The sequence below is a fragment of the Triturus cristatus genome, chromosome 12 (assembly GCF_964204655.1).
Source record: "Triturus cristatus chromosome 12, aTriCri1.1, whole genome shotgun sequence".
Lineage (NCBI taxonomy): Eukaryota > Metazoa > Chordata > Amphibia > Caudata > Salamandridae > Triturus > Triturus cristatus.
In genome coordinates, this window is record NC_140595.1 from 861,501,733 (window position 1) to 861,520,643 (window position 18,911).

Genomic DNA, 18,911 nt, shown 5'->3' on the forward strand with positions numbered 1-18,911 from the left:
GTTGGAACCACTGCTGTGGTTCCGGGGGCCTGCAGGAGGGTCAGTCCACCACAGCCCCTCTGCAGCAGCCTCCAAACCCTCCTAGTCCAACCTTTCAGGGCCACCAAACGCCAGTGGGCGGCAGGATTAGCCATCACCTCCCCCACTGGCGCACCATCATGTCGGACAGTTGGCTTCTGCAAATAGTCTGAAGGGGCTACTCCCTCCCCTTCGAGACTACCCCTCCATCCATGCCATCTCAATACCATCGCATGTCGTAGGATCATCCGCCCTTCTCCAGCAGGAAGTTTTGGCACTCTTGGCCAAGGGAGCCATCAAGTGCCTTCCTGTCCCAGAAGTAGGTCGTGGTTGCTATTCCCACTACTTTCTGGTGCCCAAGAAGGTCAAAGGCCTGCGTCTTACCTTGGATCTCAGGAAAGTCAATCGCTTCCTCTGAAAGGAGAAGATGAAAATGTTGACGCTAGCTCAGGTCCTGTCTGCCATCGACCCTGTAGACTAATGGAAGCGTTGGACTTGCAGGAAGCTTATTTTCACATCCCAATGGCTCATGGTAGGCCACGAGAATTTTCAATTTACTGTGCTCCCCTTTGGCCTTGCCAGCACCCCTCGGGTGTTTACAAAAGTGATGGCAGTGGTTGCAGCTCATCTGCGCTGATCAGGGGTTCTAGTCTTCCCCAATCTCTATGACTGGCTGTTGAAGGCGGGCTCCCCCCACGCTGTCATCTCCCACCTCCAGACTTAGGCCGACCTGCATTCGCTGGGGTTCTCAATCAATGTGCCAAAGTCACACCTGATTCCCTCTCAAAAGCTCTTCTTCATAGGAGCGGTTCTGGACACAACGCAGTTTTGGGTCTATCCTCTCGAACTGTGAGTCTAGAATATTCAGGCTATGATTTTTTTTTTGTAACTTATTTTTATTGCCATTTTTATATTAGACACATTGTACATCATATAAATCTTTCAGATAGTTATAACAGAAATATTCAGGCTATGATTCCGATCTTTCAGCCTCTATCCCGGGTTTTGGTCAGGATGACCCTCAGGCTACTGGGCCTGATGGCTTCCTGCATCCTGCTGTGGACCATGCCAGATGGCATATGCAGGCTCATCAGTGGGACCTGAAGTTCCGGTGGGCACAACATCAGGGGAACCTGTCCGATTGCGTCCAGATCTCGGAGGGCACTGCAAACCAATTGCAGTGGTGGCTAACTAACCAGGATTGGGTCGATGGCAGATCCCTCTCCCTTCCCCAACCAGAGTTCACAGTGGTGACTAATGTATCACTTCTGGGATGGGGCAGCCACTTGGGGGAGGCAGAGATCAGAGGACTCTGCTCTGAGGCGGAGTCCGGGCTCCACATCAACCTTCTGGAGCTTCGGGAGATTTGTCTTGCAATGAAAGCATTCCTTCCCTCTGTCAAAGGAAGAGTAGTGCAGGTGTTCACAGATAACACCACCACCATGTGATACTGCAACAAACAAGGCAGGGTGGGCTCATGGGCCCTATGTCAAGAGGCCCTCCACCACTGGACATGGCTGGAACATCAGGGCATATCCCTGGTGGTTCAACACCTGGCAGGTTCCCTGAACGCCAGGGCAGACTAACTCAGCTACAGTTGCATGATGGATCACAAATGGTGTCTTCACTTGGAGGTGGTGCAAGGTCTCTTTCAACAGTGGGGAGAGCCTTGGTTAGATCTATTCGCCACTGAAGAGAACGTGCAAATCAGCAATTCTGCGTGTTGGAATTTCCAAGGCGGTACTCTCTGTGCTACGCTTTCATCGCGAGTGGAGTTGCGGTCTTCTATACGCATTTCTGCATATGCCACTTCTGCCCAGAGTCCTGAAGACGATCAAGCCCGACTGGCCCAAGTCATTCTTGTGGTTCCGGATTGGGCACGAAGAGTCTGGTATCCCGAGCTGCTCAACATGGCCATCGATCCTCCGATCTGACTGCCTCTGAGTTGATCACTTGCATCAGTGGGGGATCCTGCAGAGAGAGGTGATCACTTGCATCAGCTTGGGGTCCTGCACAGAGAGGCATCGGAGGTGATCACGTGCATCAGCCCGAGATCCTGCATAGAGAGGTGTTTGAGTTGATCACTTGCATCAGCCCGAGTTCCTGCATAGAGAGGTGTCTGAGGTGGTCCCTTGCTTCAGCTGGGGGTCCTGCAGAGAGAGGCATCTGAGGTGATCACTTGCACAAGCGGGAGGTGCTGCAGAGAGAGGTGTCTGAGCTGATCACGTGCACCAGCGGGGGGTCCTGCATAGAGAGGCATCTGCGGTGATCACTGGTGTCAGCTAGGGGTCCTGCATAGAGAGACATTTTGAGGTGATCACTTGCATTAGCTGGGGGTCCTGCATAGAGAGGCATCTGAGGTAAACACTTGCAGCTGCCGGGGGTCCTGCATAAAGAGGTATCTAAGGGGATTACTTGCATCAGCTGGGGTCCTGCATAGAGAGGCATCTGAGGTGATCACATGCACCAGCGGGGGGGTCCTGCAGAGAGAGGCGTCTGGGGTGATCACTGGAGCAGTGCAAGGGCCTGCCTTTTGTTGCCCTGTTTAGATGAGGTGCATCTCAGTTTGTGCACTTATGGGTTCCTAGTTTCTGTGCTCTGGCATCTCTCAGAACTGGAAAAGTAAAAAACACTGCAGGGTTATATTTATGCAGAACTGTGGAGGAAAAAGCTGCACAAAAACTTGCTTATTAGTATGGAAGTTACTGGTTCCTGTAGTGCTGGTTCAAGAAACACATCTAGAAACTGTTAAAGCTCACCTCTTGGGCACCAGGACATATCGGAGACAGTAGCCATTGTTAAAGCCCACCCCGTGGGCACCAGGACATATGGGAGACAGTAGTCAAAGGTAAAGCCCACCTCCTTGGCACTAGGACATATCGGAGACAGTAGCCACAGCTAAAGCCCACCCTGTGGGCACCATGACGTATGGGAGAGAGTAGTCAAGGTTAAAGCTCACCTCTCAGGCACCAGGGCGTATCTGAGGCAGTATTCACGGTTAAAGCCCACCCCTGGACACCAGGACGTATGGGAGACAGTAGCCACAGTTCAAGCCCACCTCCTGGACACCAGAATGTGCCCTGCCTGTTAGGGGCATAGTGGAAAATCTCGAAGAATGATTTGAGAGGACTTGTCTCAAGGTAATTACAGGACTTAATTCAGGCAGCTCTGGAGAACTCGGGGCATTCTGAGAACTCGAGTGGGGCATTGAGAGAACCCAAAGTGGAGCCATCGAGAGGATTTGAGGATGGCATAGAGAGGACTCCACTGGGGCATCAAGAGGACTTGAGGGGCATCTGTGACTTGAAGCATCAAGAGGTTTGGAGTGGGGGCATCAAGAGGACTCAGGAGAGGCAACAAGAATCAACAGGGGCATTGAGAGGACTTGGGAGGGGACAACAAGAGGATTCAAATGTGGCTATAGAGAGGACTGAGTGGGCGATTGTGAGGTTTCAATTAAAACCATCAGGAGGACTCGAGGCAGGCACTGAGCGGTCTCTAGTGTGCCCATCGAGAAGACTCCAGTGGGGTCATCGAGAAAACCTGAGTGAGGCATTAAGAGAACTTGAGGGAGCATCAAAAGGACTTGAATGGGTTATTAGGAGGACTCGAGTAGGGCATCCAAAGGACACGAGGTGGGACATGCTTGCAGTGAATGTGCAAGGCAGATCCTCCTGAGCCCCATCCTCTTCCATAGTCGAAAGATCCGGCGCCCTCAGTTATCAGCATCTTCAGTGGTTACAATAACGGAAGCATTCTCTGTTCGCCATCTTCATCTCAGACTCTGACTCGTCTCCAGCAGCCTGAATTCGTCTTTTGCAGCCAGCCTACTGCTGACATGTGTTGTGATCTTCAGGTCATGAGGTTGATTCCTGGAGGTATGCAGCAATATTTAAAAGCAAGTTATCATAATGAGCATTATTAGGAAGCCAGGGTTACTCATTGTTTGTAGGACTTTTTGGCCACAAGTTCATCTCCATTTATCTTTCCTACATCTGTCCTTTGATTCCTTGGGGTGGATTATAACCGCCTTCTGTTGCTTGTCCAACATTTGTGAGCACACTTATGGCTTTAGGCTTCCTCCCATCCTCCTGGTGCTGCTTTAGCCTCTCCATCTCTGTCCTCTGCCTTCATCAATATCTCCTTCTGTGTAGTTGGGTTTGATCCAGGCCCTCTTGATGCAGACTGTTGTATATCTCTATTCAGGAAATGCTGGCTTGGAACAACAATCATTTGTATTTACTTTTGTCTAAATCATGATGGCCGTCTGTCCTTCACTCACCGACTCCTAACTAGAGAACTGCTAGGGCTCAAGAATGAAGCTTGATGCAGAATATTCAAGACTTGTTCTGTGGTTTTCAGATTAAAAGCCTCCACTTACAGAGGTTCAAGTATTACACTGGAGAGGATAAGCTGCAGCACTCCCGCCTCCATGACCACCAGCGTCCTCTCCATTGATTACAGAAAGGCTCCCAGCAGGGCCTTGGAGAACCAGCCAGTAGCCATCGAAGGAAACCAGAGGAAGAAGCGGAAGGATGGGAGGCATCCAACAACACTGCAATGGGAAGAGCCTATACAATGCTTAAATTCCCAATGTAATTCTTTTCTGCATGAGACCCCCCACCCACCCCACATCTACCTTTTCATGTTCCAACTCTGAAACTTTTTAAAAGGCCATTCAGAAGCCAGGAAATCAAGGCTCATTTAAAAGCCCAAATTTAGAACTCTAGCATGAGGTTGGCTCTCATAGTCCCAGAAGTCTACATTTGGTCTTTAGGCACTGCTTGTCCTCCCCTCTTACTTTACCGCTTATGCCTCTGCACTACAGTGGCAATTTTTCTGATGTTTGGCACTTTGCTTCCTGCCATCATTGGACATGTATAGCATCCGTATCCTACATGTATGCAGAACATAGTAAAGATTATTGATCAGGACAGGTGAGTACACTTTGGACCCCTCAGGAACTCATGGAACCACTGCTCGCCGCGGTTCACCTTCGATCCTCGCGCAATGACGCGAATGGCTGCAGGTGGGCTCTCATCCGCTAATATTGGCAAGTCATAAAAAAATCTGCTTTTAGCCTGCCGAGAAATATGTAATCTACAGAGGGTCAAAAACAAAATGCAGCTAAAATCAGCTGGAACTAATTCGGAACTGAGCGCATTTGGTGTATGGCAAGATGTAAACAGAGACACTGGAGAAGGTAACTTGAAGTGGCAAGGACAAAGCTAGGAGAAGAGATCAGTCGCACGTGGTGATACGCGTGGCCCAAGAGCTGTCTGTTCAATGATAAAACACAAATGTCATCTGTGAAGTGTAGCTGGTGATGCACACCTTCACAATGCTTGCACTAGTTTGGTGTGTTATCAAGATAGTGAAAAAACATGGACTCTGCAAAAATTGTTTCCATGATTTGCGTTGTTCTCTGTGCATGAATATGAGATTACAATAAAGAGTGAAAGAAATCTATGCAGTTTGCTTCTGGTGTTACGAGTGAGTCCTGGAGCGAAAGACAAAGATACAAAGACAGCAAATGATGTAGGAGAACATGAAGAAAGCTACAGTGACGGCATTTACACCGTGACAGCGAGGCACGATTATTGACGGCACGATACATATGAGGAGAAAAACGATGCCAAAGGAAAGCCAGCTGTTTTCTGAGGCCCCAAAACACATTACAAATGAAATGTGTTTGCCATTTCAAGATACTAAAGGTGTTTAATCCCTAGGCCTGAAACCTTTAGTCACTGAGAGAACATACATACTTTAACACATAGTAACAGGGATCTGCTAGACTCAGTGAGAGAGCCAGGACTGTGCACCACCTCCCAGGACTGTGTCCCTCCCAAACTAGGAGGGTCTCCAGAAGTTAAAACATAAGCCTCCCTTGACTTCAACACTGCAAGAGGTTGGCTATATTGTTTTCTCCACTGAAATAATGTTGTCCAGGGAGTGGTCAGTCCAGTTGCCATGAGAAATTCAGAAGGCTAGTCTACCCTGAGTGGCAGGAGGGTTGCGATTTTTTGGGGAGGCAGAGTGGCAGATGTCAGTAGGCAGCGGCCAACCTGATGAGGAGACTGGCCATCTGCTTGGCTCCCATCTCTTATACCTTAGGAAGGAAAAGACAGTGCAGGGAAGTCTGCATGTGTGCTTAAATAATTGTATCAACATTGGTGCATATGCTTTGCATCTATATTTGTTTTCTCCCCTCTCCTCAACCGGGAAATATTTGATTACACTTTTTGTGAGATTTATTTGGAATCCGACGAATGAAACCGCATAATATAGAAATGTTTCTGTAGCACTGTTATAACATTCATATACATTCTCACAGTAACTGAAAAGTTTTTTGAGTCAACATATCTTGGGGCATATTAACAAGACGGGTGACAAAATTATCGCCTCTTTAGCGGCAGAAAACTGTCGCTAAAAAGGAGATAATGGGCTTGATAATATGCTCTATGGAATTCCAATTGAAGCTCAGGTTAGATGTCCTTCACATCTAACATGGCTTCAATTGGAATTCCATAGAGCATATTATCAAGCCCATTATCGCCGTTTTAGCGGCAGTTTTCTGCCGCTAAAGCGGCGATAATTTTATCACCTGTCTTGTTAATATGCCCCCTTGTTGGTAACAAGTATATTATTTGGAGAAAATATCCTGCTATGGCTGTGATTAGGTTTATCCCAGGCTTGTCACCTCACCCTTCAGTTTATTCTGAATACTGGTGGGTGTGTTAAGTCTTTCTTTCAGTTAACCAAAAAGCAGTTTCTGACATCATCATTTATAAAGAGGTTCATCCTATGTCCTGTCCATCAGTGGATTATTAATACCTTACATCTCAAAATATTTTTATTTCTGGAAAAAATCAACATGCAGCCAGGTCTATCCATCTTTTGTATTTGTTTTATTAAACAGTAAGGTAAGAAACTCCACATAAAGTTCAATAGATTTTGAAATCTTTGAGACATACACAAATGTATGTGTGCTGTATTCAGCAAATCCTTTGCAAAGTAGTCAATTTGATGGCAGCTGTTTGCTGTTACATTATTTATAAAAAGAAGTCTTAGGACCCTGGAGTTTGTATGTCTTATTCCTGATCAACAAAGGAATGCTGATAGTTTATCGGTTTTACTTGAGGGTTGTTCAGTTATATATTCTTTTATTCTACTTTATAAAACCATTGTTTTTCCTGCTTTGCCTCACGTATGCTTTTTTTGATGGTTGTTAAGATGACTTTTCCAAACAAAGCTTTTGTCGCATTTCATACATTTATAAGGTCTCTCCCCAGTGTGTATTCGTATATGTCCATCCAGATAATCTTTCCGATTGAATCTTTTCGGACAGAAAGTACACAAATATGGTTTTTCGCTTGAGTGGATTCTATAGTGTGTGACAAGACAGCTTTTCTGAAAGAAACTTTTGCCACATTCAGTGCATGTATATGGTCTCTCTCTTGAATTTGTTCTGAATGGTCTAGTAAACTTTTCCCTCAGACTGTTGTTTTTATTACTATCCGTAGCCGAGTTTGTTTTCTGATAATGAGATGTGCTTTGAAGAACACTAAATAATTGTGATTTTCTGTGATTATCCTGAAATGCATTATAATTCTCGGATCCTCCTGGTTCGAGTTGTCCTTGCTGTAAAGCGAGGTGTAGTGGATTGCTAAAACTGCTCCCGCATTGTGTCGAATTCTCTTCTCTGAGCTGTAGATAGCAGTCTGACCACAGCTTCCGTCTGGAGTCTGCTTCCTCGTCAGAACTCTGCCGGACAACTGTGTTGATGTGTTCTGGAAAAGATGTACACAATGTGGATTTTCTAGACCATTTCAGATGACTTCCGGATTTCCTTTTTCTTTCCATACTTTCATTGCCTGCTAGATTTAAAGCACAGTAAGTCATTAGAACTGTACACGGCGGCATGTCTAGAATCTAATCCCCATTAACATTAATGTAGTAAAGAGATATTACTCATCATACATTTAATATGAACCGAGGAAACAAGAAACCCAACTCAATTATAGTCCTATTTTAACTCCAAATGATTTAACATATGGGCTAATTATACACATTGAAATGAAATGAAAAGAGATGACCACATTGACGAAAACAACAGCAGGAAAACAGTGAGACTTCATAGAAGGAGGCAGAAAGTACATTTTAATGGTCTCAGGCATTGCTGGTACAGGACCACAAACATGTGGCAAATGGTGGCACACATGTACAGGAGAGGGAATGGCAGAGGGAAGCATGTAAATGAATATACATTCATTCATTTATTCTTTATTTCGGTCTCACAGACCATAAAAGGGTTGCAACATAAAACAACTCATGAAGATAAAATACATTTGTAATTTACAATCAATTGACCAGAATATAAAACAATCATTCATTTGATGATGACTTAATGCATTGATTACGGCTGTGCCACATTGATGTTAAAAATTTTGCAACTGCAAATACAATTGGGGCTGATAAATCTCTTTTCAGAATCCTATAAGCAGGAAGATGGCGCCTAAAACCAAGGGGGCAGATTTATGAGCCCCTTGCGCCACTTTTGCGTCACTTTTCCCATGTTAAAAGTGACGCAAAAGTGGCGCAAGGGGCTCATAAATCTGCCCCCAGGTTTTTAAGTATTGGAACGAGCCAGTAGTTTCTTGCTCTTCTGTATGCTGGGCAGAAGAATATTATATGCAAATCACACTCCCTCGAGTAGGCGCAAGCTGGACATTGTAGTGAAGTCTCAGAACTTGTCCAGCGAGCAGTGTGCACTTTAAGAGGAAGGGTGCCATACCGCCATTGCATAAAAAGCTTCCTAGTAAGCGGGGGGCCAATGTTGTCGTATACAGTCTCCTGGAGATATGAGTCTTTTGTCCCCAAGAATTTGCCCGTTAGGGACCTCTCCTCTGTGTTATTGATGTGAGTGCACAAATGATATTCATAATAGGATTTTGATAGGGACTGTCGTGAAGTTCTAGGGCAGGTATTTTCTGGATCAGACCATAGATTCTGTCTGCCTATCGCCTCACATGTTTGTTTAATATATCTGAGCCAGGGGAACCGTGCAGAATTACATAGTCTCATGATTTCCTGCAGCTCAGATCTATAATTAGACAGTTCTGGTACCGACCACAATTTTCGCCAATACAATAGGGGTTTAAGGCCCAATTCTTCTGTAATTGGTCTGAGGCCTAAATCCAATCTCAGTGGTAAGAGTGGGGTACTAGACGGAAGGCCTGTTAATTGCCTAATAAAATTATTCTCAGTGACCTGCATGGTCTGGGTGGCAGAATGCCCCCATAATTCAGCTCCATAGGTCACTGCCCCTTTTGCCTGCATTCTTTAAATTTGTCAGCGAGGGGAAAACGGCTGGTAAGACAGTCCACGGGACATCCTTGCCAGTCCTCCTGTCATTTGAGTTAATTTAAGTCTTGCCCTGGTGCGATGCGAATCCCAGGTCATAGACTCATTTAATGTTATCCCTAGGTACTCAAATGTAAAGACCCTCTCCAGCCTAGAGGGCCCAAGAGTAGGATTGGCACGTATTTTCGGAGGGGGGTTGAAGATCATGTACTTGGTTTTGGAAGCGTTGATCTCCAGCCCCGGATCGCACAGAAATTTGCGAATCCATCAAGGATCCGTTGGATGCCCATAGGAGACTTGGAGAGCAACAGGGTATCATCTGCAAAAAGAATGGCAGGTACCCCCGTGCCTCCAAGCCTAGGAGCATCAATATTTTCCAGTGCGTTCAAATGGCTGATCACCCCGTTGACAAAGAGGCAGAAAAGGGTCGGTGCCAGCACAAAACCCTGTCTAACCCCCCTGTCAACGGGGAAACGATCAGTAAGGGTGCCCCCCCTTCCGGACCTCACCCTTGCGAAATTCCCCAAGTGCAATCTTCTTACAATACCTAATATATCAGTTGGGACACCAAGATCGTCCAAGACGACCCACAATTTATCCCTGGGCACTAAATCAAACGCGGCGCGTAAATCAACAAAAATCGTATATAGAGTGCTGCCGTCTATTAAAACAGTCTTCCAGTGAATGCAATTTAAACGAAAGATCTGGTCAATGGTAGAGACTTTTCTTCTAAAGCCAGCCTGGTATGTGCTCATAATGTTCGTTTCCTCGATCCAGTCTTGTAAGTGGTTGAGGATGAGTCTGCCAAATAATTTTTGGGAGACATCAATAAGACTAATTGGTCTGTAATTGGCTGGGAGCAGAGGCGATCCCTTTTTGAAAATTGGGACAATCTCTGCGCCCAGCCAAGTGTCGGGCAGCTCCATGCCCTTTAGGATAGAGTTGAATAAAAGCATAAGATAGGGTGCCCAGACTTCGGGTTCCTGTTTGAATAGGTCTCCCGGCAGGCCATCCAAACCCGGTGCCTTTCCTGACGCCAGACCCATGATAGCTATTTTAACTTCTTTGAGTGAGAAAGAGAGAGACAACCCTGATGGTATGTCTGTTTCTACCTGGACAGGATCCACTCCAGTCCCCTCAGGTGACATATATAGGGACTGGAAATGGTCCTGCCAGGTCTTGGCTGAGATGTTAGGTTCGACCGCAGAGACCAACTCCTCTGAGCCTGTGTTTACACAGCGCCAGAATTTGCGTGAATCTCTGCATGCCAAGAATTTCGTTAGTTTCTCCCATTTTTCGTGTTCCCATTCAAGTTTTGCATTCCTGGTTAGGGATTTGTATGCCAATCTTCGCTCGCTGATTTCTATCCGGCCTTGTCCTGTCTTAATTGCAGAGAGAAGATCGCTTTTAGCCTTCCTACATGCAGAATTATACCAGGAGGGACCAGGAGTAAACCCACAGTCCTTTTTGGATTTGCTGGTTAAAATTCCTGATATAGATGTAATGAGATCTGCATGCAGCTGGCCCAATTTAGTAAATAATCCCAGCATGTTGGGTTGGGTATTTAGGGCTTGGGCCTTCTCTAACAAGGGGGTAAGTAGGGCATATAGCTTAGGTAACAGCCCTTGTTTAGCTACTAAGTTCTCCCATTTTATTCTGCGTCTATTGTTAGAGAGAGATATCCCCACATCAGGAGGCTCCCTATTCTTTTCCCTAGGTTCCAGACCGGGACAGTATAGCTCAAGCTCCAAAGCATGATGGTCACTATCTTCTCTTGGCAGTATGCGAAAATCACTTAATTGTGACCACTGGGCCAGTGGGACCAAAATATAATCAAGACTTGATGTTTTGCCCTCTCTATGGAAGGTGCATTTTGGAGGAATATCTGATGGTAGGTAACCTTCCATTACAGGCCCCGAGTCTGTGTTTAAGAGTAAGAGATGTGATTTGCACCGCCAGAGGGGACCACACTCTTGGGGCCGGTAGCTGGGAGGGTGGAATGGACCAGGCAAGATCCTCCTCCTTGGTCAAGCCATCCAATGGACCCATGAGTGGCTCGAAATGACAATTCAGATCTCCACCTATTATATAAGGGGTGCCCTCAGGAATTGTGTTAAGGGCAAGAACGAGCTCATCAATAGTACAAGATTCTTTCGAGATAGTAACTGGCCTCGAGTAGACATTTATTACCAAGAGGCGGTGCAAACCTGGCCATTCCAATAATACAGTCAAAATATCCTCTGAATTTACTAGCAAGGGGGTAGCCCTACAGCCTAATTCTGAGGCTATCCAAATTGCAAGACCGCCAGAAGGGCGGCCTTTGCCACTCCATTTAGCATTCTTAGAGAAAACGGCGAAGCCAGTGCGGGTAAGATCTTCCCTCATCCAGGTTTCTTGGAACAGACATATATTCTTGTTTTCTATGAAAATGTTCCAATCCGGGCAGTTTAGTTTGTTGGACAAGCCCGCGACATTCCAAGATAGAATATTTAGAAGGGGGGCTAAGGTCCTCACAGGGTTAGGAGATGTCTGTACAGTGGCCATAGGATGGACCTTCAAATTAGCAGAGGGTTCATCCTGTGCTAGGCTCCCCAATACTGCACCATTAGATAGAGTGGGAGCCACCACACAGGATTCCAAGTTGGTTAGTGTCTGCTGGGGTCCGTTGTTCTGTATAGAAGTATCTAACTGTACATCATATAGTGAGGGCCTTTTACGGTCCAGAGCCTCACATAGGCTTTGCCTACCCAGTCAGTCCACCCTATCTAGGTGACTAAACCGGTTATATGTGGGAAAATAATTATCCGCCATAATTCTAGGGTTAGGGTAGATTTTATTTACATTGGGTCTCCACCTCCGATCCCTACTACTGCTAGGCACGAGTTCCCATCCCTCTCCCTCCCCCTCATACCCCACCAAAGGGTAAAAAAAAGACAGGTGGAGGGTTTGGATGGGCGAACCGTACATATTTCGGGGCCAGCTACAGATATACTTGACAGTGGCAGGGTCCCTGAAGTTGATCACAACACAGTCACCCTGGATGGACTTCCTAGTGGTGCCTACCCAGGGGACTCTTCTCACCATAAGGACCTCACTATGTGTGCCCTCAGGCAGGGGTCTATTAGTGGACAGCCAGTGAATAATCTTGTTTTTTAGTGCACCCACTGGTTCTCTGGCTGGAGGGATTAATTCCGGAATACCTGCCAGAATTACCACATAAGGGTTGGCCTGGGGTGGAAGGTTAACTATCTTGTGCTGAGGATCCATCATTGGCGCCTCTGGAGGAGGTGCGACCGAGACTTCTTGGCGAATTATGTTTACACAGGTTGAATTAGATAATGATGGATTCTCTGATGCACGTACAGAGGATTCTTGTATTAAAATGGGCTGAGATGGAAATGGGCCTTTTTTGGAGGGGGACTCAGATTTATTCTCCCTCTCCTTGCTGGTCTTAGCACTAGATATCTCCTTCCCCTCTGCTGTGCATAAAAGACCCGTGTGAATTTTCAGTAAGAGTGATTCTATCTTGGAAATGCGATCCTTCAAGGGAATAAGAATTTCCCTTAGGAGGACTCGAATGTCCAAGAGAGTGAGTGGCTCGTTCCCTGCTGGACAGTTAGGGCTGGGGGATAGCTCAGACGTATTTGGAGCGGGTGGTAACCTATTTTTTCCGGATTGGCTCGGTGTCTTAGTTTTGGAAGTCTTGTGAGTCAACTCATTCTTAGAATTGCGTTTGAGAGCATACACCTTGCGACCTCCAATTAAGCCAGCTTTTTTTGTGATTTTCTTTTTGGGAATTGCTCCTTCCCTCGTCCTCCGTGATGGATCTAGATTATGTAATCTCTCGCATGTGGCCTATGCGAGAAATGTAAAAATATTCTGATAGTTTTAAGTGGTAAAATGCTACATATCCTTCCACCACATCAAACGTGTGGTCATGCTTTGGAGTGAGTACACCACAAGGGGTTCAACACTCAACAATAGCACCCCTTAGGTGCATACTACACGTCGCAGCAGATCTCGTCCATGGCCTGAACAAATATGATCACCCCCACCCTGAAAGAATTCCATTAGCTCCTCCTGCCGGCCCATAACATCTTCAAAACCAGCTGCCTCATTTACAACGCCATCGGAACCAGTGTCCCGGCTCATCTTGTGGACAAGCTCACCATCTCTGGTGGTTCTCGGCACGCCTGCAGCCAGGACACCATAATATTGCAGACTGAGATGCGTAAACAACAAAAAATAAGGCAGCAGGCCTTTTCCAACTATGCACTCAGAATCTGGAACAACATCCCCGTATCCATCAGGACCGCCCTAGTGCTGCTCGAATTTAGGAAAGAATTGAAGACTCACCTCTTTGTAGAACACTACATCACAAGGCATACACTGTCCATAATTCAGCTTCCCCTCCTATTACCCATCAACTTTAAGCTTGCCTTTGAATATGTCCAGCACTCTGCTGCCTATGACTAGGTTTGCGCTAAAGAATCATACATACATACACACCTTTGCCTCATTGGTGTGGTGGCATAAGCTGTACGGTGCCCTCTTGAGGTAGAGCTTCTACCTCATCCTACCGGAGAGTAAGGTGCTTTTCTCTGAGGATGTGTTGACGGAGGGGATGATTGGGAATGGAGGGGTTGGTGTGAAATTCCAGGCAGTAGTCCTGCTGAACTACTGCAAAACCATTGTTCTGAGCTGATTCCACCCAGCTGGGATGGAAACCTTTTAGTCCGCCACCCCTCACAGGTGTTGTGTGATGGGGGCACATGGGTAAGTCAGTGCTTGGAGGTGAAGGCTCCTTTGCCAGAGCATTCTCTGCCCTTGCCTTTGATGTTGTCCCAGTAGCCGACCCTTGGATATCTACTGCCTGCCTGTGACTCATGAAAGGCCGGCTGATGCCGCTGGAAGGTTGGCACCTGGCTGGGGTCTGTGGTTTTTGCCTTGCCCCTGGGTTGTTGCTTGTGAAAGGTCTTATTTGGAGTAGCAGTTTGCAGTGCGCCCATTGACCTTGCTGGGTTGGTCCCCTTTATTTTTCCAACATCTCATCCACTTGGGGCCCAAAGAGCTGTTCCCCATCAAATGTGGTGTTGAGAAGAAGCTGTAGTACCTCCGGCTCGAACCCTGAGATGTGTGGCCATACATGCCCGCAGAGCAGAATGCTCACGTTAATACCATAGGAAACACCTAGTGCACAGCAGGTGCTTGCATTCAAAATAATCTACCCCTCAGCTATGAGCTCTTCCTACCTGATCCTGTAGGTTTCATGGTGGTGCTGTACCAGCACCTCCATTCCCTCCCAGTGAAACTTGGTATACCTTCACAGCAAGCAAGCCCAGACTATTGTTTCTACCCAAGCAGACATTAATGTTATGTTATGTTATGCTTTATTTGTAAAAGCGCACGTACACCAGATTGGTTTCATGGCGCTACTCTAATGGTACTAGACCTGAGCTATTACTGGTATGCCTGTCTCAAAAAGCATATCTTTTAGGAGTCAAAGAAAGTCATGAGGTCTGTGCAGGATCTGATTTGTAGAGGCAGGGAGTTCCAGTATCTAGGGCCTAGTATGGCGAACCTTGTTCCACCAAGACGTTTCTGTTTGAAGGAAGGTATAGTCAAGAAGTGCATATGGGCAGATCGCAGGTTGCGGGTCGGATTGTGTATCTTTCAATAAGGCTATCGATTAATTTGGGGCTTCTACCATTCAGGGACTTGAAGATAATGCATCCCACCTTAAAGGCGCGTCTCTGGGTTATGGGGAGCCAATACAGCTTCTTTAGGAGCGGAGTGACATGTTGATGCCTATTTTCCTGAAGAATCAGTCTGGCTGCCTGATTCTGTACCAGTTGAAGACAGTGGGTGAGATAAACAGGAATGCCAAAGTAAAGAGAATTGGCGTATTCTATATGGGATATTGCCATAGTGAGGACTGCCTGTATTTTTGCTTCCTGTGTAAGGAACCTACTAATTTTCCTGGTTTTCCTCAGTTGGAAAAAACATGTTGAGATTACGGATCCTAATTGAGTTTTCATTGTGAGATCATTGTTAATTATGACCCCCAGGGTTTTGGCGGATACGGAAGGAGTAGGGGCTGTCCCAGCTCTATAGGCCAGAACCGGGGTCTCCAAGGGTTTTCAAAGTCCTCCTGTGAGAATCACTTTCGTCTTACTGGATTTAGCTTCAGATGATTGCTGTTTATCCAGTCGCAGATGAACAGCATCGTGGTCTGGAATTTGTGGACGGATATAGGAGAGTTACTGATGGGGAACACCAGTTGGAAATCGTCCGCGTAATTAAAGGTGTGAACTTTCCTTTCTTTCAGGGCGTGAATCAAAGGGAGAAGGTATAAGTTGAACAGGTGGGGAACACTGCATCTAAGCGGACCGCTTGAGATCAGTTTCCTAGAAAGGAATGGATCCATTCAAGGGCTGGGCCTTGAATTCCTGCTTCCTTGACACGGTTGACCAGGATGTTGTGGTCGACCGTGTTGAATGCCGCCGAAAAGTCCAGCAACACCAGGGCTTGCGGAGAGCCCCTATCAGGCTTCTCCAGAAGGGTGTCCAATAATGTCAGTATAACTGTGGAGTGAGCAGGGCGAAACCCTGCTTGATGTGGGTCAAGATAATTATACTGCTCCAGAAACGCAGATATACTTCTGGCCACATGGGCTTCGAGTAGTTTGGCCTTCTATACATATTACAAAATCCATACAGTGCTCCAGCAGTTGCATCACAAGAATAGATTGCAACCTTTTTGAACAATCTCACATATCCCAAACTGTTACCAGATGCTCTTATACTAGAACAGACATTAGAGAAGACATCAAAGACCTCCCCAGAAATAAGACACCGGGTCTGGATGGCTCACCGGCAGAATGTTACTCGACGTTCGCCAATAAACTGACCCCGCACCTAGAGAACCTCTACAAGACGGCACTAGAGAAGCGCATTCTTCCAAAAACAAATATGCAAGCACTGGTTATTTCCCTCCCCAAACCGAATAGTGACCCCCGTGACATGTGAGGCTATCGTCCTCTCTCATTATTTTCTACCGAGTATAAAATACTCAGTAAAATACTGGCTAAGCGCCTCCCCTACCTCCCAAAACGTATCCACATTAATCAATGTGGCTTTATACCGGGCCACAGTACATCCCTAAATATCAGACGCCTTCATTATATAATGGAAACTGCAGCGGACCGTTCTCGAAAAATGGGTGTATCTCTCTCGACATGCAGCAAGCATTTGCTACACTTGATTGGACTTACATGCTGTCTTGAATGGAAACATTTGGTATTCCAAGAGTTTTTTTGAGGTGGGTCGAAATATATACCGCTTCCACGGCTCGGGCCAGGACGGGCTTGCACATATCTGCTGTTTATTCTATAACCAGGGGTACCCGACAGGGATGTCCCCTGTCGCCACTGTTGTTTGTCTTGGCATTAGAGCCTCTACACATTAAGCGCCGCAAAGAGGCCATAGATGTGGGGATTCCAATTGATAATACAACACACATAGTCTCAGCATATGTGGAGGACATTATTCTTTATCTAATAGACCTTACCACAAACCTGGAACCCAGTCCGGATATATTTAAACAATTTGAACAGATATTGGGCCTGGTCATCAATGCAAATGAATCGTATGCTTTTGGTATGCACCATAAAGACATCCCAGACTCAATAACCTTTGGTGACCTAATGCTAACGACCACCCCAGACACTTTCAAGTATTGAGGTATACAAATATATAGAACTCCCCAAAACCTATTAGATGTCAAATTGCTGAAGGCAATAAGATCACTCCGGACGCAGGATTCTTTTTGGATCTCGTTGCCCCTGTCGGTGATGGGCAGAGTAGCCATCTCTAAAATGGTGATGCTCCCCCGCCTATATTTTTTCACTAATATACCGGTCATAATTCCAGCTCAAATTTTTCGTACGCTTCATACACTTCTGTCAGAACTCATTTAGGGTAAGGGACGTAGGAGAGTGGGCCTTGAAAAATTACAGCTGCCACCTGAAGAGGGAGGTCTTGGCGCACCAGATTTCCGAGCATATTGCATGGCCAGTCAACTGCAGTGGTTACCCTATTTGATAGCGGGACGACATATCCCGGAAATTAGCTATACACCACCGCTTCTTAACCAGGGCATTCTTCACACTCTACTTCTGCCGCAAGCTAAGATTCCACCCACAGTTCCCCTTTTCTTAAAACAGCATTAATGTACTGGAAGAAGTCTCTTCAATTCACCAAAAGGACCATCCCATACTCTCCCAATATCCCCTTGCTCGGGATACCTATTGCAACTGGATTAATCTCAAAAAGAGCCATATCCCCATGGGCACAGGAAGGGGTGTCGACGATTGGAGCACTGTTCATAGAGAGTACACTAGCAGATCACAAGAATATTGTACTCAAGGGGTCCCCCCGACACTGTTTCTCCTTCATGCCACTATCACTCATTATGTCAAAATCCGTTAGTCCCCTAATGGGATTGAACCCCCTACACATGAACTAGTATTTGTAATACACCTAATGGGAGAAGGACGCCATCTAACCCGTTGGCTCTATAGGGGTATCTGGGCACATTCAGGAATACTGCTAACTCCACTCAGAGCTAAGTAGTCACTCGAGTTGGGGAGGGAAATTACATATAAAGAGTGGGCCTCTATTTTAGAATTTCCCAAGAAAGTTTGCCGTAACACTAAATGTAAATACATACAGTACATGATACTGCATTGGGCATACCTCACACCTCACCGCCTTAATCGCATATACACTAACGCACAGCTGCCCTAGGAGGCAGACGCGGACCTCCTCCATATGCTATGGGGGTGTCCTCGTTTACGGGTATACTGGCAATCAGTTACAGAGTGCAGGAGGTCACTGGTACGGCTGTTTGGTCAACAGCAGACAGTTGCCTATTGGGCCTGCATAAATGCCCCAAGAGACAGAAGGTTCAGTACAGATTTGCCGACTTGGCTGTACCCATAGTGAAACGTGCCATCACAATGAGGTGGAAATCTGCTTCTCCTCCTACACCACTTTCTTGGCAAACCAAAATGATCCGATGGGGTACAGCAGAGAGTGCGTCTATTAGGCAAGAAGAGTTTCGAGGACTGCGTAGGATTCCTATCACTATGGAATGGGACCAAATGCTAGAAGCACTTAAAGCCATAGATTCACTAACTCCTCAGACATCTCCGATCAGGCCCGCTCCATCCACATCTCCCACATCCCCATTTGTCAATCTGACCGAACCTATATGACGCCATACTACTCCATGTCTTATATTGCCTAGGGATATATAAATGAATATGCTTTAAACTTTTTTGCTTTTAACTGAGGGAATGCAATTTTCTAATATGTTACGCTGTAAAATAGTGGGCCAGAGAACTGGGGGGAGGGGGAAGTTTCATTGTTTTTGTTTTTGTTTTAGTGTTGTAGCGTATAGATAACTAGATGCCCACGAGTTTTCTAACATCCGGATATTTACATACACAAGTGACTCGATAACTTATT

At 46.2% G+C, this 18,911-nt stretch overlaps 1 protein-coding gene across 4 annotated transcripts in view; it reads right to left on the minus strand.

Moving 5' to 3' along the window:
• Positions 1 to 6,905: 6,905 nt before the first annotated feature.
• The window catches only part of LOC146783127 (zinc finger protein 777-like), a 166,917-nt gene continuing 154,911 nt past the window's right edge, over positions 6,906 to 18,911 (minus strand). For 2 of the 4 annotated variants that reach the window (XM_085637609.1, XM_085637607.1), the window contains exon 7: positions 6,906 to 7,895. In XM_085637609.1, the coding sequence (XP_085493735.1) occupies positions 7,222 to 7,895 (674 nt within the window). In that variant the 3' untranslated portion in view covers positions 6,906 to 7,221. The remainder of the gene's footprint in view (positions 7,896 to 18,911) is intronic. The other 2 variants (XM_085637610.1, XM_085637608.1) reach the window with 1 other exon arrangement.